The sequence below is a fragment of the Gavia stellata genome, chromosome 22 (assembly GCF_030936135.1).
Source record: "Gavia stellata isolate bGavSte3 chromosome 22, bGavSte3.hap2, whole genome shotgun sequence".
Classification (NCBI taxonomy): Eukaryota; Metazoa; Chordata; class Aves; order Gaviiformes; family Gaviidae; genus Gavia; species Gavia stellata.
Genome location: NC_082615.1, coordinates 10,096,244 through 10,123,316, shown reverse-complemented (window position 1 = coordinate 10,123,316; position 27,073 = coordinate 10,096,244). Strand labels below are relative to the sequence as shown.

Here is a 27,073-nt window from a genome sequence, read left to right as displayed (position 1 = left end):
AGATGAAAAGATCTGTAGATTTGGTTTTGCTTTCTAAAGAAGATAAAATTTATTTTTTTGTCAGCTCTCTTTCCTATATTAACTTCATTATTAGTTATACTGAAAAAGTCCCTCCAGTAGTTTATTGAATTTGACAAAGAGTTTCTTCATGGCATGGCTTTATTATGCATAGTGAGTTTTAGCCTCTAGCCTGGCAATGTAATTAGAGGATAGCTGTCAAAACCAGGGTAATGAATCATACGCTATCTGTGATGAATATGCCAATTGCTTGCAGTGTGTGCTAATGTTTAAAAATATTTTGCTTTGCATCCTTATTGGTTTACCAATTGTGGTTCCAGTAGCATAAATTATGGTATAGGCCTTTTCTTATTGAAAGGAAAGTGTCTGGTGCTGTTAATGGTGAAGTTGTTTTTTAATAGTTTTTTAGTAAAATGCATATTTACAGCCTGATGTATATTAAGCTAATTATGGAGTGAGGAATGTAGAACTTTTTTCCTTGAGTGATTATATATCTTGTCAACTTTTTTGTTTGGTAAGCCAGACATTACCAAAGAAATTATGAGGCTGTAAATTATAGTTAGCAAACCATCCATCCTTTATCATCCATCAGACCTTACAAATTAAGTTCAGTGCATATGTATTACTACTTAAGACTCAGAAAAGAGAAAATTATTACCTGTTAACACATGGCACTGTGATTTGTTTACTAGTGAACACTCAATTATTTCTATGAAATCAGTAACACTTCTTGGAGTCAGCAGCACGCCGTCACAGATCCAGTGTCATTATGAAGTGTTTTCCTGTTCTTTATTCATACTTGAAGAACTTCTTGTGGTATCACTCCCACAGCAAAACAAGTTTCTAGGTTACAGAATGATAACCTCAAGGAACTGAGTGGCCTGGTTTTCTTTATATCTGCTGTTTCCACTGACTTCAGTGGGATTTGTGCATACTTGGTGACCTGCATTTTAAAGCTACTGTTTTTAAGCAGGTAAATTAACAGAAGAAATTACTCCTGTGGGGATCTGTTTTCTTCTAACACAATAAACCAAAATAGGGCATTGCTCTGCTAACCCTTAAAAAAATTTGAAATGTGGCAGTGAATGAAGATAATATCGTCTTTGACACTGAACTGTACCACAGACATATACAAACACACCAGAACTTGTTCTCCTGCTTTCGCTGCCCTTCATTTGACTCCGTGGGTCCTTCAGAATTGTTTTGAGTCATTTTGTTACTTTGATTTCTAAAACATTTTATCTAAAGATGTGGTAGATCTGGACTGAGAGGAAGACTCTTATGCTAGGGTTAACTAGTATTTATAAAGTGTGGTTCTATTTTTATTTATAAAATGCTATTTCTACTAGATAGTATATTTCTGTTCTAGCTTAAAAATGCTATTTTCTATTTAGTCCCAAATTTTAGGCTGTTATGGATTATTAGCAGTCAGCACTTTAGAGCATTTGTCAAAGTTTAACTCAATGAGAGCTTGAAAGTTATTAAAAAGTGTGTTTTGAATTAAATTATCAAAAATTAATTCTAAAGCAGTCCTCAAATAATTTCAAAATATTGTAAGTCCTTCACTTAACATCACTGTTGGGGTGGAAGATTTTTATGAGTACAGACTGTCAAGGCAGTAGACGCTCTCACTGAATTCCAAAGAGGGTAGTTGTTAAAACAGACATTATTGCAGTTTCAGATAACATAAAAGAAGGCCCAGACCAGGTTTTCCTTCTGTCTCATTTTCTCTGTTCACTAAATTAAGTTCTTTTTGCTGAGCTGATTCATGTCATGCCATATTTTTCTTGTATTCAATTGTTGTATTTCCTCAGAAATAAATTTGCAGTATGAAGTAAAAATCTGTTTCAAGAATTTGCATTGCATCACAACAATTGAGACCCCACCCCTGCAGGGAGGACAATACCTGTGTGTACCAGTATTTATAAAGAGTCTGTCCCAGGACTGAGATTATTATGTTTTTTTTGTGATAGAGAATGCTCTTACATACTTCATATGAAAATGAAAACAAGTTTGGCTTGTACATACAGGTTTTTATAATTTTCATAGCTTTTCATAACAGTGCTAGTTCCAGGCTTTAATTTATTCATTAATCAATTAATTGCAAAGCTTTTTGTTCAAAATAAAGTCCATTGATACTGCAGTCTCTGGCCACTGATACAACTCACTAATAAAATCAAGAGAGTGTTTTTTATTTCTGAGTGGGTGAAATACAGATAATTATTTAAATAATCTGTTCATTTTTATATCTATTGTTTTATGCAATTTGTAAGAAAAAAACCCCTTGTTTCCATACGATTATACTAACTCCCTAGCCTTTTCTCCAAGTGACTACTGTAGATGTGGGTCAAAGTAAACTAGCAGTATTGCATTGCAAAGTCTACAGACTCCTCTGTTTTTTCTAAATTTAGGTCATAAGCTTCAGCAGTGTCAGTGTATTACTCAGCTGGTTTATGTCAACTGCTTTGAAAGTATGAATGAATGGAAGATTTTTACTATATGTATTTTATGTATTTTATCTGTGTGCAAATACAACTTTAGAAGTAAAGGAGGAGCCAATGGAATTTGCCCTATATTCAGTCTTTTCACCCAAAGAAGATGGTATCTTTGACACACAGGGTTGCAATGACCACATCAGTGTGACTTTGATGGCTAAGTATAAGAAAGCCATTCAAAAGCAGTAAAATTTAAACACAGACTTATGGGAGAGATGAAGGAAAACATTAGAAAAAGCCAGTTAGAGTGGAGAACGTGAGCTTAACAGGAGCAGTGACGCTGCCTAACCGTATTTTGAAGGGAAAAGATGTGTGCATGTGGCAGAATCCTTTTGTCAGTGAAATCTGTGTGCCTCGGTGCTGATGCGTCCAGTGAAACGCCTTGGGCAGTGAGCAGAACTGGGCCCAGAGCCCTCTGAAGAGGTGGTGATTCCTCTGGCTGGGTAGACCTAATAGCCTCTTTCAGACTACCGTTCCCTTCTGCTCCCTTGATGCTTTGCCATAAGCACTTGCCATCCCAGGAGGAGTTCACATCTCCCTATTAACCACAAAGTGGTGGTAGGCACCAAAAAAGTGGTAGCTGGGAGTGGCACTTTTTCCCCCAAACCAAGGATACTACACTGAAAAGCTTAAAAAAAGCTATTGTAATCTCATGGTCTTAGTCATATCTGAGAAGTTTCTAGGTCATTCTGCCTGTGGGCAACATTCAGGTGTTCATCTGGTTTTCAACAGAAACTTGTGTGAATAGCTTCTTCAGCTTTGGTTTTCTTTCTTTATTGTTCAGCTTGTAGGTGATCTGGAGGGTAGATGTATGAAAAAGTTTTCTTAATCCTGTGACTACAGAATATGCAGAGGAACTTTTTGCACATTAGTACTTTCTATTCGATCCCAAGTACTAGCAACCTTCTGAAATGTCAGTAATCTGGAGGAAAATATTGGTTACTGATGTTTTGATGACAGTTTCAGAGCTCACATTTAATGCTATAATTTCTATAGCCTTGATGCCACAGCAAATAGATATTCAAATGTTAAATATGAAAATGTTAAATCTACAGATCTACAACAAGTAGTGTTCCATATGCTATATATTACTGATATTTGATACCCAACCATAACCATAGTTTACAGGCACATTTTTTGTGAAGATGATACACACTTTATTCACTTCTCAATAAGAAGACAGGAAGAGAGCATGCTTTGTGGAGAATATACTGATTCTGTAAGATAAGAAGATAAAAGATAATGAAAAATTGTGCAGAGAGTAAAAAGTAGCCTGGAAAAACAATCTTTGTATGCATGGAAGATGTGGTGGATTTGCTATATGTTGTATTTTATTTGCAACGAAACTTCAGTCATTACATTTTGGGTGTCAAATTCCCACCTGCAATTTAAAGGAACTTCAGTAATTTTCACTTCCTGCCTTTAACAGTTGTTCTTGCTCAGCTCACTATGTTTCACTCTAGATGCAGTTTCACTATATTTGTTAACTAAGATGATCAGTTTAGATAATGGATGGTTTTGGTGTATCTTTTTTGATAGAAAAGCAAATAGAGTCATTCCAGTCTTAAATTACATGTTTTTGTTCATGGAGCAGGTTTAGGGTAGATAAGTCTTAATGAAGAAACAGGTATTTCTTGTGTTCCTTGTGGTGTATAATGTACAGGATTTAGACCATATATATTGTTGTATTGAAATATTGCCTGAAAATGTTATGAATCTATGAATCTGATGGAGGAAGAATTAGATTCTCTGGAATAGGGATGTTTTGTGAGTACAGCTGCAGTGAAAATACACATTGGTTTGGTATGAGAAAGCTGAAATGTGCTTGTCAGAAGTCTGAGTAATAAACAGTTTATAAGAAGTTGTTAAAATTTTGCAGTTCATTGTGATTTCCTCTTTGAACTCGCACAGATATGTAGAATGTACTTTAAATGGCTGCCTGCTGTTGGGCAACATTTGGCAGTTGACAATGATGGTTTATTAAATGCAGTTAACCTGATGGGCATGGTTTGTTTGTGCAATTAGTTGAAATTCAGAGCTGGAATATTCATTCAATGTCTTTGGTTCATGTGTTCTGTTGTTTTGTGTGTATTTTGTAAGCCCATAGCCCTCCAGACAGCTTTATGCAACTGAGGCTTTCAAGTTATTTCATTTATTACAAAGCTTCTCAGGTAGTATTTAAAGAAATTAAATAACCATTACATCTTATCTAAAACAAAAGCCTGGAAATATATTTTTGTGTGTGTGCATTAAGTATATATTAGCTTAAAAGTAAACTGGCTTTTTAACATTTCTGTGTATAGGAGGAAGAAATACCTTACCTATCATGAATCGCTATTAACCAGAATTGTTTGGGATTGGGTGTTTGTTGATTGTTGGGTTTTTTTTTTTTTTTTGTAAAATGTGTTGAGATCTTCAAGTGAAAATGAATACATGAGTGCAAAATGTTACTGCACAAAGGTTAATTTGGAATAAATTTTGACCACTGTCCATTGCTTCTTGTTTTCATCACAACACTGTTTCCAGTAAATTTTGAAATTTTTGCCCTTTCTTAATAGCTTGAAACCAGAATGATTAGTAATGACTGCATGAGCATCTCTGGGCTAGTATGTAGCTATACATACACACATGTTTTTGAGGATGACTGCTGTCGGTTACATCTCAAGATCTAACCCCTGTACAAACAAGTATCAGAAGTCACTCAAAGAAGAAGATGTTCTAAGATATGGAGGATTTCCTAATAGTTGTTCCTACTGGTGGTACCCTATTGAATTGAGATGTCTTTTCATGCTTAAATAGCTTATACATGGTGAGATCAGTTCAACCTGCAAGTCTTCTAACCTTTCTGAGCCGAAAGCAGTTTGGCCTACAAAGGGAAAGAAGCCTCTTCACATGCAGCTTTTTCAGCCTCCCGGTGTTCCTTGAACTGGTACCTTTTTGGGGCCACATCACAGCCTACTCACAAAATATTCACATTGTAACTCCGCATTGGCACCGCTCTCATTCATTGCCTCACACCAATGATAAGAGTGAGGGAATTTGTCAGTCTGATGCAAGACAACATCTTAGAAGTGAGGAGCACTGGCATTGCTCAGTTAGTGCCCCACTTGTTCATTAGTGTCCCAGGTTAGGAAGATTAGTCACTATCATTCTTAGATTATTACAGTGTTGTACATGAAGCAGTTCTTTGTTTGCAAAGAAGCCATATCTTTTGCATAAAAGCAGCTATAAAGATATCTAGAATGCAACCCCAAGCTTCCCTTCTTGTTTTTGTTCAGGGATAGTTTTATGCAGGCAGCCAGGCAGTGATGGATTTAAAAAGTAAATCTTTTTGGGGAGGCAGATTGAGCCTCACATTAGATGGCTTTCAGCCCCAAATGGATGTGGTAATGGAGTGTGGGTTGTATCTTCCCCTTCTAGTTGCAGAATCAGTGGATCTGGCTTGTTAAATGCTTATTTAAGGAAGATGGGAAGACTGGACTAGATAATTATAAATCAACTACACCATCCTAAGTTGTTTTGGGAGTTTGTGTGCAGAAAGACCTAAAGAGCAAAATTTTCATGAATTACTTTGATACAGTGGCTACAATAGTTTGCTTTAACAAAAATAATAATACAAAAGAATGAGAAGTCATAACTCTACAGTACAGCTTCTCTTTGCTCTTACATACTAATCAGGTCATTATGCTACAAAGATACTCTAAGTTCAGTTCTGATTAGTAGCATCTCGAGCTGCATATTTTTTAGGCCAGCATGAGAGGAACTATTATTCAATGTCCCTGTTTGAACAAACATTGCAAAGTTTGATTCCAGATGCAGCCGTAAATATTTTATTTAAGTGCAGATGTCTGTGCAGCCTGCATAATTTAACTACCTCAGATATGAAAATTATATTTATCTGTTAAGATATATCTCCTTTTTTTCTGGACTTCCAGCAGTTATTTCTGATCTATGGTTTGTGTATTGTTGATTTGTACCTTCCTTTTTTCTGCACTGTGTGTTTTACAATCATCTGCTCCAGCTGTTTTCATTATGACTGGAAAGAAGCATGTATCATATTTGTCGGTGAGACCTGAAAGTTGGATAGTTATTACTATATTATATTGTGCTTGTAGCTTTATGCTTTACCTGAAAGTCTAACGCTTTAGTTGAGTTGCACTAAAAATGTATAGTTTTCCAAAGAAAGTTACTCCTATATCCATGCATTTTAATTTGGCCATCGTGTATTTTGCTTTGCAATAATTCTAACATGACTGATAATTGGTTTTTACAATTTAAGTCATTGAAGACGTTATTAATTATGTAAAATGCATACACTTTCATTTCATGAACTGTGGTAGGTTAAGAATTATATTTAACTGTGAAACTTCCGAAGTGTGGCAGGTGGCACGCAGATGAGCAATGCAGATACAGTCCACAAATGACAAGTTACTTGAGCGATAACTTGAGTCTTGGTAAATGGAAACGAGTCAGTCGTAGGGTGTATGGAATCATCCTTAGGCAGGAAGAGAAGAGTAGACATTAAATTAATGTGTTTTTTCTGCTCTGTGTGATGAAACACTTTGGAGTTAGCCTCACTGTTCCTGTGACAACTACGTAGTTTTGAGTCCTTGATGTTCATATGATGCCCTTTTAATAAAATTACATGCTCTGCAATAGCCAGCCTCGAAAGCTGCTTGTGCTATAGGAATAACAGCAGGCACCGAACAGCTCTGTACCCATACACGTAAATACAGAGTGATGTGTCCCCAATGGCAGAATGATTAGAATGTCAAATTGACATTTGAATCCTGCAGCCTACTGCTTTCTAGGAGATGTCTGTGGATGTGTTAATACATATGGACTTTCTTAAACAGTGTTATTTACTATCTACTGCAGAAATACAGTATTGAGGTACAAAAACACAATTAAGAGGCTTAACAGTATGGATCTCCTCTAGCCTTTAAGCTGTATCTATCCTAAACATTTTGCCCTTGCTCAGAGACAGCCTACATGCTTGCAGCTCCAGCCGGTCTCTCAGCCGCAGTCAGCTCTGTAGAATATTGATCACCTTTCAGTTGTATTTATCCATGTTCTACCCAGCCAATATCTTTTAATCTCTAGGGGACTAAACCTTGGCAAAAGTATGTTCTATTTACTTGGTAGTAGCATGGCTTTGACTTTAACACTTAGGTTCTCTGAGCTGCTTTGAGGTTCCTTACCCTAGCTATCTTATCGCATAGGCTTTGTATCAATTCTTTCCTGGATCAGCTCTATCTCTGGTTTCTCCTAACTCTAGTACAAGAAGACTTTGACATAAAATTGAAAATGGAGGTTGAGTTGTAGATAGATTATTCATTTGAAGCATCTCCCAGTTTATCTCTAGGGGAGCTTAGCACAGTAAGCAGTTCCATAACAGTGACAGCAAAAAAAAAAAAAAAAAAAAAAAGAATTCAAAGGGACAAGAAAGTTGTCCAGTCTGTGCAATTAAAAAGGAGGATGATGTTCTAGGCAACATACTGTATGACAGTTAAGAGTAAACTCTGTAGTAAATAATTACATTCAGTGTACGGGTTTTTCTTTTCCAGAACACCAGCTCAGTAACTGTGCCAGAAACACTGTTGTTTGTTTCAACTCTTGATGGAAGTTTGCATGCTGTCAGCAAGAGGACGGGAGCAATCAAGTGGACTTTAAAAGAAGGTGAGCGGGATGCCCTCTACTCAGTAGCTGTAGTAACAGTCAAATCAATTGATAATTCAAACTGTCGTAGGGCCTGGTAAATACTTTCTTTTCTTTCTTATTTTTGCTCTTGCTCCAGAATTAAGCTACAGTCTTTCTGGAGTCAGGTGGTTCTTCACGTTTTCACTTGCAGATCTTTTCCAGGTTTATGGGGTTTTTTTTGCCAGAATGTTTAAGCTGTAGTGGTATAATTGGTAGGTATCATATTTTGTGGGAATAAGTACAATATAAGCAAGCATAGAACAGAATAGATGTCAAATGAGTGTCAGCTGGTGGAACGGGTGGCAAAGGGTTTACATGATTCTGTTTCTGGAATTCCCTATGTTCCCTGGTGCAGTGGATATCATGCAAACCTTGGGTCTTTTTTTCTATAATAGATGTTTCGGAACAGCACAGTTTTTTAAATAAAAGAACTGCACTTGTGTAAAGAAATTTAATATTGCTCAGTGACTGGTAGTGATTTTGTAATTTTAATTACTGAGCAGAGGTAGCTCTTTTTGTCTTGATGAAAAATTCAATATTTAATACAAATTTGGTTTAGTGGGACTCTGATGACGTATGGTAGAAGTGATAGTAGCACTTTCTCTTCACTTTGGGAAATAAATTAGAAAGCAGGTCAAATGGAAAGGAGTCACAGGGATTGCATCATTCTGTTCTCTGTTTTTAAACCTGATGTCAGTTTAGTAGGTGAGCTGAAACGGTAGGAAATAGATTGTGTGTATCTGAAGTCTGCAGTACAAACCAGTTGTTATTTGTGAAGCCATTCGTACTTGAATGCAAATCTACCAGGCAAAAAGTTATCTTCATAAATGAGCAAAGGATGGTTTTGTAGCTCCTCTTGGAGTAAAAAGGGGTGAGCAAGTATTTTCTTGAAGAATCTTCGTTAATAGGTGTGATTACATTTTCTCCCCTGTCTTCTCTTTAAATTTAGACCTCTCCTTTCCCTGAACAGTCTTGAATAAAAAAAAGTGATCAGCTTCTTCCTTTATTGTTGCTGTAGGCTACTATGGTGTTAAGAGAAGCTTACTGGTTTTTGCTTGTTATTCAACTGACATGAGCATACACTACATAGTCTTACCCTGGAAGGGTATAGTTAACTGGCATTTGTTTGCAGCCAGCCTTAATAAGTGGCAAGAGGTTTTTTTGAGGAAGAAATGAGGGCACTTCGGTAATGAAAAGGATCTTGGTCAGAGGGTATTGCTCAAGGAACTTCCCTTGTTTAAAAAAAAAATTGTTGCAAAACTATTGTTGGTACAGTAGAACTGCCAGACTGGATAATCTAGTTTTATAGGACTTCTTTTTTTCTCTCTCTTGCTAACTATGTATTATTCTGCATCTTAGGTACATGAGGTGTGTTCAGTTCCTTTTTGCAAAGCACTTTTTGCCTATTAGTTTATTTCTGTGTAATAGAACAACACACAAGGGTCAACGAAAAAAAAATAGTGGTAGTTATCATTGTTACAAGATACTTCATGAGTTACCTTAGTTAAGTGTACATGGAACAAGGGCCTGTAAATATTTGGCAAATGAATTTGTAATTGGAGGGGTTTTATTTATTTTTGCAAAACTGTATTTGTTGGTGGTCATCCTGTGGGTGGGAAGCCCAACAAAAATGCGACAGTGTTGGAAATTAATAGCCCGTGAAAATCTTTACCATCTTGCTGTGCTAAATCCCTGGAGAGATGTAGTAGTGCAGAATTCAGTATTAATATTAGTGTATAAACGCAGTTGTTGGGTGCACTCTCTCTGTTAACAATACACTTGTATTGTTACAGAGAATTACTCAGTGGGAAGTTGCATGTATTGCAGGCAGTGTTCTTGCAGGTGACATTTTACCCTCACTATCAGACAATGAACCATGTGTTGTAGTTCATGTGCTTTGAGAAGTTGTGGAGGTCACCTGAAGTGCTGCAGCGGCATTCATCAAGAAGAGAATGTTTTATTACTGCACTTAAGCAGCAAGGTATTTAACAAAGGGCAATTCATATACATTTTATTTTCATTGGGGAAGAAAACAAGGCAGTGTTCATTATCAGGCAGTACTTAAACAAACATGAAAATCTTGCCATGTGTGGTTTGTTTTAATATAGCACTGAAGCTTATCTTAGGTATGCAGAGCAAATGAGCTAGTGGTTATCACCACAATAACATGTTTGGGTTTCCTGCCTTCATGTAGTGCTGGCAAGAAAGGCAGTCTGAATACTTGTGTTCCCCAGAAAGCAGGCAAAAAAATGGGTCAGTTAATAATAGGACTGTCCAATAGTTCAGAAATAAAGCTGAGTTCCCTGCAGTTATATGTAGTGAGATTGTGGACCTATTTGTTGAGGGTGCTTAATACCTTCATTTCCTGTTGGCTTCCGTGGTTCCTACTATCTGACAGCTCTCAGGATTTTTCAGTGACCAGGTAACTGATGCTGCTCGTTACCTGGGCTTTGGGAAATTGGAATATGGTTGGAAAGTTTATAGAAAGATCCCACACTCCTCCTCCCCCCAAATTTCTGAGAGGCACCTTTGCTCCTGCTTTGGTCCCACAAAAACACATCGTACAGAAAGGCACTCATTTGAAAGGGTATTGAAAGGATATGGCATGCATATAAGATCAGAGACTGAATAAGGCTCTTAGTGCCATCTCTGATCAATAAAAGGAGCTGTCAGTTCTAAGTGACAGTGTGATAAGCTCCCATGTTTTCTGCACTTGCCACTAGCAAGATACTTAGCATCCTCAGTAAGATTATTTAGGATGAAATTTCTTCCCCAAAATTGCTGGAAATGAAACTTCTGTCATTTCCTATAGATCTCTCTGAAAGGTACGGGACTGCAGCACTGTAGGCTTGCTTTTACATGCAGGTAAGAAAGTAGACAGTGATAGAGATGGTGACGAGAAACCTGTTGGCAAGACGGAATCTGGAGAATGCTTTTCTCCTTAATGTCAGACTTCATATTCACAGTTCTGATTTCAGTGTGAGCTTTAAGAATGTGACTTTAAGACTGTCCTGTTCCCTCATATCTTTGTAAAAATCATCCTGTATGTCTTTGTTAGCTGAAGAGCTTAGTTTAATGAGCAGAATATTGAATTTTGAGATGTTAAGAATGTAGTGTTTCAAACTGTATTCTTGGACAGAGTATTTCTCCGTTCTTCTGACAGTCACTTCTGTGTGTCCTTCTGTACTGTTCAAAGCAATCTCTTTCAACTCCTTAAAAGCTCTTCTGCTAAGAACTAATTCAGAGTAATTTGCCAGAAGTACATAAAATATATACAGATTTGGGTCTAGATTTAGAGCCAGCAGAAATGTTACAATCTTCCATTCTCTGTAGCAATCAAAAAAAGCAATGGCTGACAATCAGTTTAAAAGGTTTTTATTTCTGATACCTTACTCATAACCTATGGACTTGTCATGATAAGACAAAGATACAAAGACTGTATCTATTAATGGTATACAATATGTAGATTTTAAAGGGTGAATCTGCTCTAATAACAGTGGTTATTCCCAGGAAAGAAGAAATATCTTTGTGCGTTAATAAGGATTATCAAAACAATTGTAGAACAGTAGTCTTTTCAGTGAATTCCAGAGGATAGTTTGTTAGTATCTCTAACCTCATTTACTGTAATTGCAATAGCAAGCGAGGATGACACGATTTTAAATTGGCCCGTTAGCCCAAATCTTACAGTAGAGCCTCAGGTCAGGAAACCGTTTTTTCCAGCTCATTCCAGTGGGGCAGCAACTTACTCATTTGCTGTTTCAGAATCTCCCACTTCTTCTTTTCAGTCATTGGTTTTGTATGTTCTACCTAAGGGCACATGACAATGTTGAAAATGTGCAGCTCTCTCTTGTGCATTAAAAAAGACTTGTTTTTTGGTCAAAGGGCAAATTTCATCTTATCATATGTTTGTGAATATGGAGAAAAGTCAAATGCATTATACTTAGCATTGTGGTTATAGTTTCAAAAATTGTATATATGGCTTTTTTCCATATATGTATGCAAATTATGGGCTAGAATTATTTCAGAATAATCTGAAACATGTTGTATACTTCTGCCCACTCACAGGCAAATGATACAGGCATAAATATTTTCTGGCCGTGATGTAACCAAAACTGTATTGGGACATCTGCCTGCTGCCAGGTCAAAATCTTAATTTCAGGAAAGCGTAACTGAGCCCAGTAATTTACTAAATTACTGGCCAGTCATTATGTTAATGGATTTCTAATAACTGCTGTACTTGTGAATAAACTCGTAGAGTTCTAGAATAGATCTTTATAATCTAGGATAAATGTCCTTTTAATTCTTTTTTTCTTGACACAGTTATTTTGCAAATCTTTTTCTTAACTTGTAAAAACGAAAGCTTTTCAGTTCTTACAGGGTAACATTTTTGAAGTCCCACAATGACAAGGAGAGGTATCAGCAGTCTTTTCAATGGCATTTCTCTTCTACTGATGCCCTTGAACTCCCTGTGCTTGTGGGCGTTAATATGCTTTGCTGAATTAATTTAAAGAAGAGTATCAGTGGCAATAATTTTACTAATAGTGTGTGCATGTACTTGTTTACACACAGTTATTGCCAGATCAGAAAGCTAAAGCTCACGTGTATTGAATTGTAGGATTTTAATGTAGGAATCGTTAACATACTCTGCCGTAGTGGAGGCTGCAGGAGAAACAAATTGGAAACCCATGCAAGTATCTATAGAAAACGCAATCTTCCATCCAGCACTGGAGATATTTACAGGATGGTGTCCTGCTTCCTAACTCACATCCTCCCTATACTCCATAGTTGTTTTGACATCTTTGTTTTCTTAGTCTAGAAAGTGGAAAGCTTTTGGACAGGATATCATACCAAAAGCTTTATGTAGGACATTGCAAGAAGTTGGCTTTTCCTCTGCTACAGGGAATGGAAGCTTAAGGGAGAGGCAGATGTATTTTTATCTGAGTTTTATCACATTTTCGCAGTAAAATTTTTGTTCCAATACAGAATACTTACTGCTTTGTTCAGTGGTTATTATCACTGTTGTTGGTATTGGAACAGATCAGGCCTATTAGAATGCCTTACCTAATTACAAGGAACTGCAGTTCAGGGAAATTTTGAAAGCAGGATTACGTGATTCCAGTCTCAGCATGTTAACACTTGAGCGCTGAGCTGTTGAAGAGAAGATAAGGCCTCAGTTCTCTGACTTGTGCAAGAACTTTTTCCGTTGGACCCATTGTGGAGCAAAAGGTGACTTGAGTTATAAGACAACTCTTTCTTTTACTAGTCTGTATTCAACCATATGAAAACTACTGTAATAAATTAAACTCAAGATTATCTTTTTTCTCAGAGTGAGTTCTTTTTTCAAAACAAGCTTCCAAATAATGTTGGAATGTGTCCCAAACCCCATGAAAGTGAATGTGAAGAGTTTGTTGTCTGTCTTCAAAGTATCTTCACATAACTACAACCTTAGTTCAAGATCATGGAAGTGTTAAGAAAATGAGAAAATTTACATCACCCTGGTAGCTAAAAATGTAGAGAAATGGCTCTCCACAGCCCATCTTTCCAGGTGGATGGTGGTGGTAATGAAAGGAGAATTCCTTTCACTTGAGAAAATAAACTCCTCCATCAGTTTGTGTTCACTCATTGTGAATAGCCTCATGTGTGGAAATGAATCAGATATTGATACTAAATGCTAACAGTTCATGTACAACACTTAAATGTTGCAAGAAGCCATCAGAATAATCAGTGTTTTGGTTCATGTGCCAGTAAGTACTAAAAAAATTTCCTGCTGCTCTGTAATAACATCTTAATCTGTTCCATCTACCTCTTTTTTTATCATTGTTAGTAAATCAAATTTCAGTTACTGAGAAAACAAGTAAAAGCAGGATTTTTTTCACTTCTGATGAGCACTGTTGTTCTTAATATTGAAGACATGATACTAAAGAAAAGTTTAAGGACCTTCTCATGAGCATGATGCTTCTGTACAACACACACTGAACAGCTTGGAACTTGACATAAGGCTTTCATTCATGTCATGATACGCAAGAGTGCTTCAGAAAAACTCATTACAGAAGTTGAAGAGACATTCATGGGATTTCTGGCATCGTTTATTAAAGTGTAGGATACATTTGTTGACGAAATTGTTATGAGTGACATTCTTCCAACGGCTTTCAGAAATACAAGCTTGGGGGCAAAAGCTTAATGCAAGTAAATATTGCACACGCACACATATATATATAGTTCTTTCACTATTATGGTGCTACATGGTCAATAAAATCATGCAAAACTTCTCAGACCTTTAAGATGGTTGGAGCAAGATTGCCCAGTCTTAGAAAATTAAGTGAAAACAAGTTATTAGTCCAAAATGCTGCACTGTATTATTATTATTCACTGTATTTTGGGGGCAGAGAGGGAGCTATAGGAAAGCATTACTAACTAGACTCTCCTGCAAATGTCAGGGACAAACCAGGATCAGTTGCTAGAAAACATAATCTACCTTTTGAAATTTCCTGTAATTGTTCAGGTGTTCCTGAGCATTCTTTGAAAGAAACCTGAAATACTAATACATTTGGGGAAATTGCATTCTGTCCTGGTCTGCTGTGGAGTGCATGTTGTGTTACGTCAGTAACTACAGGTAGAAAATTTGGAGTTTGATACTGTAATTTCATATAACTTCACATCTCCATTTAATTCATAAGCAGTCCTTTTATTAAAATTAAAAGTTTCTGAAGATAATTTAGACAAGAAACTATTTTCTTATGCTTTGCCTAGGCTGAGTAGAAAGTGATTTTAAAGAAAACCTGCGTCACCATAGTGAAACAATGTATATGCAGTCAGTTATCACTTCAAAAACAAGTTGTGCAGCTTTGTTATCACTAATGATCATTTGAGGAGATGTTTGTAGATAGGACAAAGCCGCTCAAGCACTGTTGGTGAAGATTGCTGTTGTCTAGCAATAGTCGTCATCAACACAGGCGACAGTTTATTTTTTACCAAGTGAGACGCTCTCTGTGTAATCAGTTCATCAAGAGACTTGCGAAGTTTTTATTTGGCTTTTGCCTTTAGCAATGCTTGTAGCATTTGCATTAAATCTTACTTCAACTGAGGCAGGTGCCATTTTCTGCTGATTTATGATGCTCTTTCTTTCACAAAACTGTGAGAGTTTCCCTTCCCATGAAGCATTTATGATTATAAAAACTCTAGCCTATGGTCTTTAATGTCTCTTTCTTCTTTTAGTTCATTTTAATGTCTGTTTCTTCTTTTAGTTCATTTCACCTAGACTTATGGATACATTTGAGTATATAAACTTGATGTCTGTTTGCTTCTAGTAGTTCAACATAGCAGTTCAAGTCCAGAGTTGAACCACTTTGTATAAAGGTCAGCTAATGCTTTTTTCCTGCTTGTTTTTCTTTAGCAATGGAGAGATGATGTTGTAAGTCACCATGGGTTATGTTAGATATCATAAAACACTGAGAGATAATTGGCATACAATCAACTATAAGTTTGGAGCCGGGGCGGGGGGGGAGGCAGGGCAGTGTGTCCCTCCCAACATATCCTGAAACGAGTTTCTTCACACAAGGAACAGAAATGAATTGCTTGACATAGTTAACGGAATAAAGGTCTGACTAAGCAGTGTGGTCTGTAGAGGCAGATACGTTAACGATGAATCACTTAGCTCCCTTGTTTGAATGTTAATTATTCTTGGGGCCTTTTCATGTGTACTTGGGTTCTCAATAAATTAAATGGAGTTTATGATATAATGTGGAGCTCTACACTTGCATAGCATTCCCATCTTACATCAATGAACACTGGTAATGGTGATAATTCATCATTAAGAGAAAAATTGCTCAAGATAGGTACTCTTGCGATCGATCTTCTATGACTGCATCTCAGTGCCTAGGAGTGTTAAGAGGCAGCTAAATTAGTACCAGCTAAATTATCTCAGCATTTTTGCTGCCCTATGTATGAGGCTCTGAATATAAGATAACATGACTAGGCTGTGTCTGTGCAACCAGCGGGTTTCCTCCCAGAGCTGGCACGCAGGTCTGCAGGGTCCCTGCGTTAGAGGGAATTTGTTGTGATGTGGAGGGAGACTGTGTTTGACGCTGTTCTTGCCTATGCGGGAGGTGCCAGTGCAGTGGTGCGTAACCATGGGATGAGGGAAACATGTAAAGTACGAAACTTGACAAGTCTGCTGGCTGAGCAGTGAGTTTGCTAGGCGTAGTATGATTCTGTGCTTGAGTAGAGCACTGCTCCCACTCCAGTTAATTGTATTGTTCCCAGAAGCTTAATATGCTTTTGAGTAGTATATTCTGACAACTTTGAGGACGTATCTGGAACATTGTTTAGGCTTGAAGAGGAAAAAACATATATATGTAGTTATGTTTTGAACAAAGCAGTTCTGAGAGTGTTTACTATTGTAAAAAGAAATTGGTGAAAATAAAAATAACTTTACTGTTATTCCTCATATTGTGCTTCTTTTCTGTCTCTGGTATTATATGTGCACCTTTTGGTGACTGCTGTTTTCAGCTGCATTGCTGTTAGAGATCTGTTTGGGTAGGGGTTTCTTATGGGTTTTTTAATCTGATATATAAAAACAAAGGGACATGCTCCTAGGCCGTTATCATCAAACCCAGCAGTTCGTGTGGTGCAATATACTGCAGAGTGGTAGAAACTTTGTAATACCCATGTAATGAACACTGAATTTCTTGTTCTTGTCTTGCTTAGCTCTGCAAATATCAGAGTACACTCAAGCTGTCCAGAATCTGTGCCAGTTTCCCAATCAAAGGCTCTCAAAACATCATTGTTTTTGTTCTTATTTCCTTCCTGTAGCATCATGATGTTTGCACGGAGACAGAACAGGTGAAAAAACAGTATTTGGTTGCTTGGTCATCTTTCATCTTCTTACTCAGGCTTATTCTAGTGTAATGGTTCGATTTCCCTTGCGGAAGTGAAGATAGCTTGCATCCTCTTGACTTCTGAGATACTTTCTGCCAATATACCCATAAATAAACACATTTGTCTTGGAAGTTGTAGAGTATGTCTTACAAATCTGGGAAGTTTTGTGGTTTTGGCATCAGGATTGAAAATCCCATGATTCAGGATTTTTTGAGGCCTCAGATAGTAATTCTGAGGTCACATCACCTTACCTTAAAATCAAATTATTGTTCTTAATTTACCTTTTAATATGTAAGGATTTAGATTTAGCATTGTCAGTTTTTATTTTGTAACTTCTTTTTGTTGATGAAACCTAAACTGTGATTCTGATCACTCAAAATACCAACTGTTTCCAAACCTTTTGATTTTTATGTAGTGTGGGTTCTTCGGTGAATTTTAGCGGGGAGGTTATTTAAGTGAAAAAGTCAGGTTTGAGGTAATTTTGTATAGCCCTTGGCAGAATTCTGTTTTTCTTTTCAGGGACATGCTGATCCCAGAAGTTTTATCTTGGATTAGGAAGCAGAACTAAGTTTTTTCTGACTTGCGTCGGAGTCTTGCTCTTAAGTCACTGGCAGTCTTCCCGTCCGTTTCAGTAGGTGTAGCACTAGGCTTTCAGTTTGTATGCTGCATTTCAAATTAAAGGTTGAGTTGGCTGGAAAGTATACACTTACCTGTCTGATACACCAGGTACCTGAGACACAAAGTAGCAAAATTTCATAAAATACAGATAAAAAAGCACTAGGTTGGCCTTGTATGAAAATACTAAGATATGTACTTCTGTATCCCTGTTCTCACAGTCTCTGCAAACTTCCATTAGCTGTAGCTTGTCCTGCACAGTGACAGCAGTTGCTGCAAGTTATGGTCAGCTGCCTCCTGGGCAGCCAGTGCCCTGCGATCACACACACATCTTGGAAGCAAGGGTTTTTATTAACATGTATACAGGCAGTTCTAACAGACTCTATAGTCTCTGTCCAAGTGAGAAATAAGGAGAAAACTCAAGATACAATGCAGTACTGCTATCTGATCTGGCCTTCTCCGGGTGGTAGCTGGGGACTAGTGTGGATAAAACTGAGCAAAGAACTTCAGAAGGTTTAAAGCGTCTCAGGTGCTTCGTACTTTCCCATTTTACAAACCTAGTTTCATGACCAAACAGGAGATCGTTGAGGCTGTTGAGATGGCCCCTTTCAAACTCTGTGCATCAGCCTTTCAAAGAGGAGCAAGTTGTTGCAGGCCGGACTTAATCCTGTATCTAGTGAGTTCAAGGAATTGAATTGCCAATATTATGACTTTTTCTGTTTGTGCAGATCCTGTACTCCAGGTGCCAATACATGTGGAAGAGTAAGTCTGTTTTCTTTATCTCATTTACTGTTTGTTCGATTTCACTGACATCTTGAAATTTGGTTTAACTTGAACCAAAATTATCTGTGTTCCAGAAAAGTTGCATACCTTGCGTAAGTCAACTTAAGGTGGTTTAGAGAGCAGATGCAGAAAGGATATAATTAGCTACATATAATTTTCTTATTTGTAGCACTAAGAAGAAACATCCTGCCTGCAGACTGTTCTCTCAAGCCTTTGCTCAGGTTTGGAGATCAAGTGTGCTAACTGCTACAATCTTAATTGAGCAGCTTTGAAAATGACAGAAACAGCGAGGGAGTGATCTCTGGGTCTTGTACTTATTCAAATAAAAGACTAAATAAAAACAGTGAAGCGTAGGAAACTCCAACCACCGCCACTACTAGAATCTTCAAATGAAACCACCACTACCAGGATCTTCAAATGAAACCCTCAAGCTGTTACTTCAGAGTAGTTCCTCCCGCATAGCAATCTCACATTTAACTAGAAAATTTGGGGCTTTAACTTTGTCTCTGAAGTCAGTGGTAACATCCTTTCTTTGTTGTGGATTGTTTTTGATGTTGGGGTTTGGGTTGGTTTTTTTTTTATAGTTTGGGTGGGGGGTTGCCTTTACCTCTCAAATTTACTTAGTTCTGGCAACTCTTTTATTGTTCTTTGCCTTTCTTATGCTCTCTGGTTTTGTTTGTTTGGTTTGTTTTTAATTCTGTGGCATTTTAAAAGCATATGGATCTTGTTTAAAAGCTTTCACCCAAGTGATTCCCTGCCACATTTGGATCTTTGAATTTTCAAATGTATTAGTAATCTTATATCAGTTCTGAAACTTCTATTTTTTCATTTTCACAGTTAATAAATGCAACTTCAAAAAATGGATAATACAAAGTAAGAAATGTAATGTCAGATGAACTTCTCTGTAAAGCCAGTACTTGACCCTAGTTGTTTTCCTGTTCTCTGAGAAGCACAGTACATTTTTTTATCATTTATAATTGCTGCTTAAATCCTAGGCCAGCATTTCTTCCAGACCCAAATGACGGCAGTTTGTATACGCTCGGTGGCAAGAATAGTGAAGGCTTGACTGTAAGTAATTTTTTAAATTCTCTCCTCTGATAATTTTTAGAAAAGTGCACTAATCAGACTGAAGGATAAGTCCCCAAAGGAACTTTCTGCTTTCTTGACAGTACTGTAAAGTTTTGCAGGCTTTTGTACTGTTTAACGGAAGTGCACCAGTTTATTGGAAAAGCTTTATCAGACTAGCCAAAAACCAGCGTCCGCTGCCTGTGCCAATCTTAAGATACAAGATTTTGGAATGACAGTGCCCTGCGTTGTGTTGTACCTTTGCAGAGTGAAAACATACTTTATTTTATTAGAGCAGAAAGTTGCCCCCTTTCTTGTGATTGTCAGGAAATAATTTCTGCTTGAAAATATTAACAACACATATGTTTTTTTCACTTGTACTATTTTTTGGTAACTTGCTAAAATAATGATGACAAATAAAATCTATGTGGTATTATCCAAATACTGAATAATCTCTGTACGATTTGATGGGAAAGGTGTACCTGGAATAATACAAATCAGATATGCCACTTTCACCCAAATACTTAATTTTCTAAAACCATCTGCCAAAAGGCAGGTTTAACATATGTTCTGTGCTGACACCTTTAGAAGATGTCTTTGTAAGATTTAGTAAGCAGACAAAAATGCTGAACCTTTTCAAAATAGTCACCAATCCATGTAACCCACAGATACTAGCTAACATTTGACTTTTATTTTTAAACTTTGTGGTGATACTCAGATAAAATGTTTGGCTTCCTACAAGTTTCTTTTCTCTGGCAGCTGCTATGATTTCCCTTAAGAACTTTAATATTGTTAAATATTTTAGTATTTACTCACCACTCCCCCCGCCCCCCAAGTACAGCCAGATCGTAACTTGCAAAATGATTCTTGGTTCTTTTCCTGGGTGAAGCCAGGAAGCAGCAATCTGTTTGAATCTATTCCTTTATACTGTTAATCTCCTCTCTTTTTGAATTAAAGTAATTTAATTTCTGTTTAGAATCACTATTATAAAAGTTTTAAGCAAGAGTGGAGTAATTGTAGCATATTTAAGTAAACTTAGCAAAGGCCTGATCTTTACTGTTGGTGCAGCTTGTCCGTTACTCTTGGGACCTCATCCCAATAAAAGTCCCTTGAAACTTAGTAAGGATTGTCACCCATTCTGTAAGTGCAATACAGGCTTGGCAGTATCTCAAAAACTCTTCAGTTGGAGATTCGTGCTTTGCCCTCTCACCAGTTTCATTTGTATGAAGATATCTGGCCTTTATAACTGTTACTGTACGGTCCTGTGGAGAACCATTTTATACTCGTTTTAGGTGAGACAATTAAACTGCGATATGTTGAAGCCCAGACAGTTTATAAGTGATGATGGTGGACCTCAAAACCAGAGAGTCTTGGCCTCCTAACCTCTCAGCTGCAAGTAGTTCTTCCATCCTACATGCATTTCTCCTGTTGTAAACTCACTGAGACAGACTTCTCTCTGTTCTGGGTTTGCAGAGCAGGGCTTTGACCTGAAATTTTGAGTTCTCAGGCACTGCAGTAATACAAACAAACAATAAAAAAACATCACTTGAGATTTCTGAAGTTTTCTTACCACCCTTTTCTGTGAACAAATGTGAAGACTATCACACCAATGTGAATAAGCTTTTACTGTCATTTTTTTCCCCTAGAAACTTCCATTTACTATCCCAGAGCTGGTGCAGGCATCTCCCTGTCGCAGTTCAGATGGGATCCTGTACATGGGTGAGCTCAAATTTAATCTCTTTTAGATTGTAGTATGTTCAGCGACTAGAAAATGTAGAGACTCACAGACAGACTGCATGGAAATATGCTTTATTTTGGGTATTAATTATAGTTTTTCATGAACCTTTCTGATGACAGAAAATCTGATTAATACAGAGTTCACTTACTGTTTGAAGATTAAAACACAACTACTTTTCCTGAAGGAGGAAATAGCTTTTCTAAGCAGTGAATACCCTGTATGGGGTTTTTTGGTTTCTTGAGATGCTATCTTTCAACAAAATGTGACTTCTACGTAAAATCTTCTTATGCTTATAAATGTCATTGACTGCCTGACCATTATAATTAAATAAGAAATCCCATTGCAACATGGTTAGACACCCTCCATTATCTGAAATACAGTCAGTTCATTTATACTACAGTAACAAATTTATGGCTCACAGTCCTGACTCATTCTAATTGCATGGATTTGGGAGGAGAAAGGGAGAAGGAAGGACAGTTATTACTTATCACAAGAGTAAAATGTGTGAAGGATCAGGATAAACTTAGTTTTGGGGTTTTTTTAAACTCCTGAAGGGCCAATACCTACTTCTGGTTCTCCACTTTGTGTCTCTCCAGCAAAGAATTGAAAAATGTTTATTTGAAGCTTCTAAACACAACACATACGTGTTAGCATCAAAGAAATATTTAGGGTCATGGCTCACGTAGTTTTGAGTGGGATGTTAGGATTACAGTCCTTAATCGATTTGAAATGTGTAGACCCTCACAATTTTTTTCCACCTACTGTCCTTCAACATTAGCACGTCGGTCTCCCGCTAGCTCACAGGATCTTCTACACTTAGAAGTCTGTTAGATATTATCAGTGTGGTAATTGGGATATTTGGGATTGGCCAGTAGTGCTACGTGATGAAACTGAGCCTGACTATGGTAAATTGTTTTATTAAAAATGCTTTATTCATGCTAAGTTCATGAGCCTGCTAAAGAAAAAAGACGACTGAAAAACTTGATGGAAGTGTGATTTTCCAGCTGAATGGTAATGTGGCTTAAATTATGATTTCAGGTAAAAAGCAGGATATTTGGTATGTGATTGACCTCATGACTGGAGAGAAACAGCAAACGTTGACTTCCTCATTTGCAGAAAGTCTTTGCCCGTCAACATCCCTCCTGTATCTCGGGAGAACAGGTCATATGCTTTTTTTTCTGCAGCTTAGAAGAATATTTTTTGTTGTTGTTGTTGTTTTTAAAGTTTAGGACCGTAACAAATGACCTTGTGATCAGTTCAGGTTTTCAAGTTTATTTCTTAGAAAAACTTTGGTAAATTATGATTTTAGACTGTACACAGAAAAATTATTAACTCTTTATAGCAGCAGAAAGATAGGGCTTTTAAACTTTGGCAGTAGGCATGGTCCATTATTATTCTTGTTGACTAAGTGGCATTTATATTCTATTTAACAGTGCATTCCAGTAGCAGTTGTGAACCCAAGTTTGCTCTGTAATATACAGCTTTTATAAAAACTGTTTAAAGAAAAAGGAGATAGCATATTCTCTGAAATTACAAATGCAGTATTACAAGTAACTTAAAATTAGACCAACACCATATAGGTGTTGACTAGTAAAAAGGAAGTGTTATAGACTTATTCTTTAACCTCTATATTAATATGTTCTTAAAGCGTGATAGTTCAGTTACAGAACATGGTATGCTGAATTTTAGAATGCAGGGTTTGGAAAAAACAAAGTACATCAGAAGAAGCTGTGCAGTAAAAACAAAATGCTGGTAACGTGGGCAGTAACTGTCTGTAGGGCTTGTTCTGAGGTTCCTGTAGCAGAGTATATGAGTGGATCGGCTATTGTCCTTAACAGCTATGAAATGTTTGTTTATCAGTAACGTTGGGAAAATGAATGAAATGCAGAGTGCAGTAAGTGGTGTGTGTGGCATTTTGAAGACTGTCTCAGATTTGAGATGATTGATTCTATTCTCTCATAGGTTTTTTTGCTTCACAGACTGTGTATTTTTTAACAGAGTACACGATCACAATGTATGACACCAAGAAGAAGGAGCTGCGATGGAATGCCACCTATTTTGATTATGCAGCTACTCTGCCTGATGAAGACATAAAATACAGTAAGAATTTAACTGCTGTCTTTTTTTTGGTCCTTTTTTTCCCCACATATTGGCTGTGGGTTTTGCATACAGGCAAAAATACTCTTCTTTTTTCTTCCCTATAATTAATAGGTCAAGCTGTCTGTCTGATTTTTGTGCAGTTGATGTGCATCTGCCAGTTTTTATCCTTTACATGCTGTAATATCTAGAGCCTGTTAGGTAGCTTCAGGTAAATTGAATCTAAGAAGGTACGGCTCTTGAAGATACGACTCTTTAAAATTTAGGGAAAAATGGCAGGACAGGAAGCAAACCTAAACAGAAAAAGCTACTTCAATGCTATTGCATTGCAACTGAACTTTTATCAACCTAATTCTGACAACCGATTCGCTGATCAGCAATTCTTTTGCAATTAAGGTGTAACAGACTCCACAGTTAACATGAGGCTTGACCTGTTAATACGTATTATTAAAACTGTGTGTCTGCAGCAATCCAGATAATCTCCTGTATATTTGTATATTGTAGAAATGTCCCACTTTGTGTCTAATGGAGACGGACTGGTGGTGACCGTAGACAGTGAGTCTGGGGACGTACTGTGGATTCAGAATTACGCTTCTCCTGTGGTAGCTTTTTACATCTGGCAACGTGAAGGATTACGGAAAGTTATGCATACTAACGTGGGGATAGAAACTCTGCGATATTTGACGTTCATGTCTGGGGAGGTCGGACACATTACCAAGTGGAAATATCCCTTCCCAAAGGAAACAGAGACCAAGAGCAAACTGACGTGAGCATCAATATTCCTGTTGTTCTCACTGTCTATCTGACAGAGCTTTAGCATTAAAACCTTATTTATATACATTCAGTTAAGGATTGTTCTACGAGTTTCAAGATGGTGAAAAGAATACATAAAAGCAGCTCTAGTTCTCTAGCCATTATTTTATATCATATGTGAACTTTTATTGTCTAAAGGCAGAGACCAAAAAAATCTATCATAAACTTAGGAAATGTATAACTTTTATCAGATGTTCTGTGTTCAATAGTTTCTTATAATGTGGAGTGGAATTGGTTTTTGTAGTGTGAAGCCTTTCACATTATAAAAAAGGTGCATAGCATTTTGGCAAATACCAGTTATTGAATAATGCAGAAATAAGACATGAGTTATGTCAAATGAGTAATTGCGACATGAATAATCAACTAATAATGCTTCCATAATTAAAAAGAATGACTTCATAGTACAGCAGTACTTAAAACAATTTTACGTATCTAGGCTTTTCAAGATAGAAATACTGCTGATTTGAGAAACTCATGTATTAGTTCTGCAGGATTGTGTTGCCAGGGTTTTAGCTAAGATGGTAAAACATCCATTTGTCTGCGTCTTTCTAACACACACTGTTTTTTTCCAGACCAACTCTATATGTAGGGAAATACTCCACAAGTTTGTATGCATCGCCATCAATGGTGCATGAAGGAGTAACTGTTGTGGTAAGTTGGGAGCTGCCAGAGTTGAATGACACCTGCTGAAAAGTGCCTTTACAGAATTAGTACTGTCCTGGGTTTAAAAAAAGAGTTGAAATGGAAACATACATAAAACTGTAAAAAAAAGACAACTTTGCCATTGTAAAGTGGCAAAGGGATCCAATTAAAATAGAAAATAAAACGCTGAAGCCTGTACATCTACAGAAATTTGGTTTTAAATTGCAGATTGCTATCAAGAAATGCATAGCAAATTAAATACTTCATGAAACAATTAACAGTAAGCCTTAGAATGCATGACCACATTTCAGGAATCATTTCAAATGCTGCAAAGAAGTAACTAGCTCATCAGGAGTTGTGCCAGGCAAGCTTAGCAGGAGTGGACCAGAGGTTGCTATGTGATATTTTTGGTGCATCGTGGTTAATGTTAAAATTGCTGGTTTGTTCATCAAAGTAACTCCCCATAGGTACGAAACTGCATCAGAGTTTTGTTTTGCTCATGCTGTGGCTGTCCAGGTAGGAAATAAAGATCCGGTTTAACTTTTCTAAAAAAAGAGAGAGTAATCTCATCTCTTAGGCAACATGCAATTTAGAAGGTCTAATGTCCAAGGTTGTTGAAGCAGTTGCTGAGGGCATAACAGCAGTGTTTACTTACGGTGACTTTGCTGCCAGTAATTTTTGCTTGCCCACCAATTTTGACCTCCATTTTATTTAGTTGCCTATTTAAATATTGTAGGGACACAGTGCTTCCTTGATTGTAACAAGAACTTCTCTTTCTAGCCCCGTGGCAGTGCCATACCGTTACTAGAGGGTCCTAAAACAGAAGGAGTCACAATTGAAGACAATGGCGAGTGCGTTATCACCCCCAGTACAGACGTAAAGTTTTCAGGCAGACTGAAGGAAAAGAACAAGCTCAGCTACTGGAACGACTGGCTTCTAATAGGTATCCGAGGTGCCTCGCTTGGCCCTGCTCTGCCGCTGCTGCAGGGTCGCATTGCCATCTGCCGGAGGGTTCTAATCCAAACCTCAGCGCTGCTTTTCAGCTGCTGTAACATCGGTCACAAGGACTGCCTAAACTCAGGCAATAATTACGGAATTCTAGTAATAGTTTCTAATTCGTCCTCATTTGCATATGAATTAATGTCTTTAAGTATACGACTGCATACTGGTTTTCCCAAGGCCCCTGCTTTATTCAGGGCATAGGACGAGGAGTGCTTAGCTCAGTGTGTGGAAAGTTCTTTATTTGCCCCCTCCTTGAGAGAGGGGCATAGGTAGTTTATTATTTACTGTAAATATTGTATTCTGGTTCCTTTGGATTTTCTTTATTGTGCATAATGTTACTTTAATTCTCATCATACGGATCAGAGGGTCATGTTTTCCCCATTTTACAAATGGAGGATTAAGGCAGAGAGGCTGAAAATAATATTAATAAAGTGTCAGCCTGTCCTGTGTGTCCCAAAGCCAGGGAATTTTGGAATTGACTTTTCGGGGCATTTACAATTTTGCCTCAAAAATGACAAACTGTCTGAAGTTTAGTTTTAAGTGATGCAAGTTTATAATTAAGTGATATATGCCATAGGATCTCTGTGGCACAGATGGGGTATAACTTTCAGCTTCCTTAACTCCACCTTTCTCTTCCTTTTTTTGATTCCTTTCTTTGTTAATACTGTCCCGCTCTTGTGGGAGTTCTGTCAAGCAACTCCCTTTAAGCAGTTTGTATTCCTCGGCAACCCTCCCTGCTGAATGACCCGTGCCCTTGTTTTTTCACTCCTTTTTCTTTCCTGCTGTATACATGAGCAGGAGTCTTCCTCTGCCTACTCCGATTGCAAAAGCTGGGAGCACAGTCGTGTCTCCCTCTTCTCACTTACTTGGCTAGGACGAGCCAAAGGAGTGTGAAGAGCAATGGTAGCAGAGTGCTGGATTGATTCTTGCTTCCTTCTTGTGCGGTGCCATCCATTCCCGTCAGAACCATTTCACATCTAGAACACGATCTTCACCTCAAGGCCACATCACAAAGCAAAACTACCTTGAGAGTGAGCCAGCTAGGAGGCACAACGCGTGTTTCTCTAATGGTCAGGAACCAAATCCACAGCCAGTGCTTAAGCAGAGAGTTCTTCAGGATTGCGATTGCTATACCTGGGACTGCTTGGGAAGGACAGAGGGAAAAATTGTTTTGAGCTTTTGTTCTGTGATGTTCTCAAGCCCTTTGCAAATTAACTTTATATATGCT

The 27,073-nt window shown here is 37.5% G+C and overlaps 1 protein-coding gene across 1 annotated transcript in view; it reads left to right on the top strand.

Moving 5' to 3' along the window:
* The first annotated feature begins 4,636 nt into the window (after positions 1–4,636).
* ERN1 (endoplasmic reticulum to nucleus signaling 1) overlaps positions 4,637–27,073 on the top strand; it is a 30,654-nt gene continuing 8,217 nt past the window's right edge. The window contains exons 1-10 of the mRNA XM_059828173.1: positions 4,637–4,684; positions 8,081–8,192; positions 18,434–18,467; positions 19,484–19,556; positions 21,200–21,272; positions 22,330–22,452; positions 23,290–23,391; positions 23,893–24,154; positions 24,774–24,852; positions 25,624–25,786. Of these exons, the coding sequence (XP_059684156.1) occupies positions 4,637–4,684; positions 8,081–8,192; positions 18,434–18,467; positions 19,484–19,556; positions 21,200–21,272; positions 22,330–22,452; positions 23,290–23,391; positions 23,893–24,154; positions 24,774–24,852; positions 25,624–25,786 (1,069 nt within the window). The remainder of the gene's footprint in view (positions 4,685–8,080; positions 8,193–18,433; positions 18,468–19,483; positions 19,557–21,199; positions 21,273–22,329; positions 22,453–23,289; positions 23,392–23,892; positions 24,155–24,773; positions 24,853–25,623; positions 25,787–27,073) is intronic.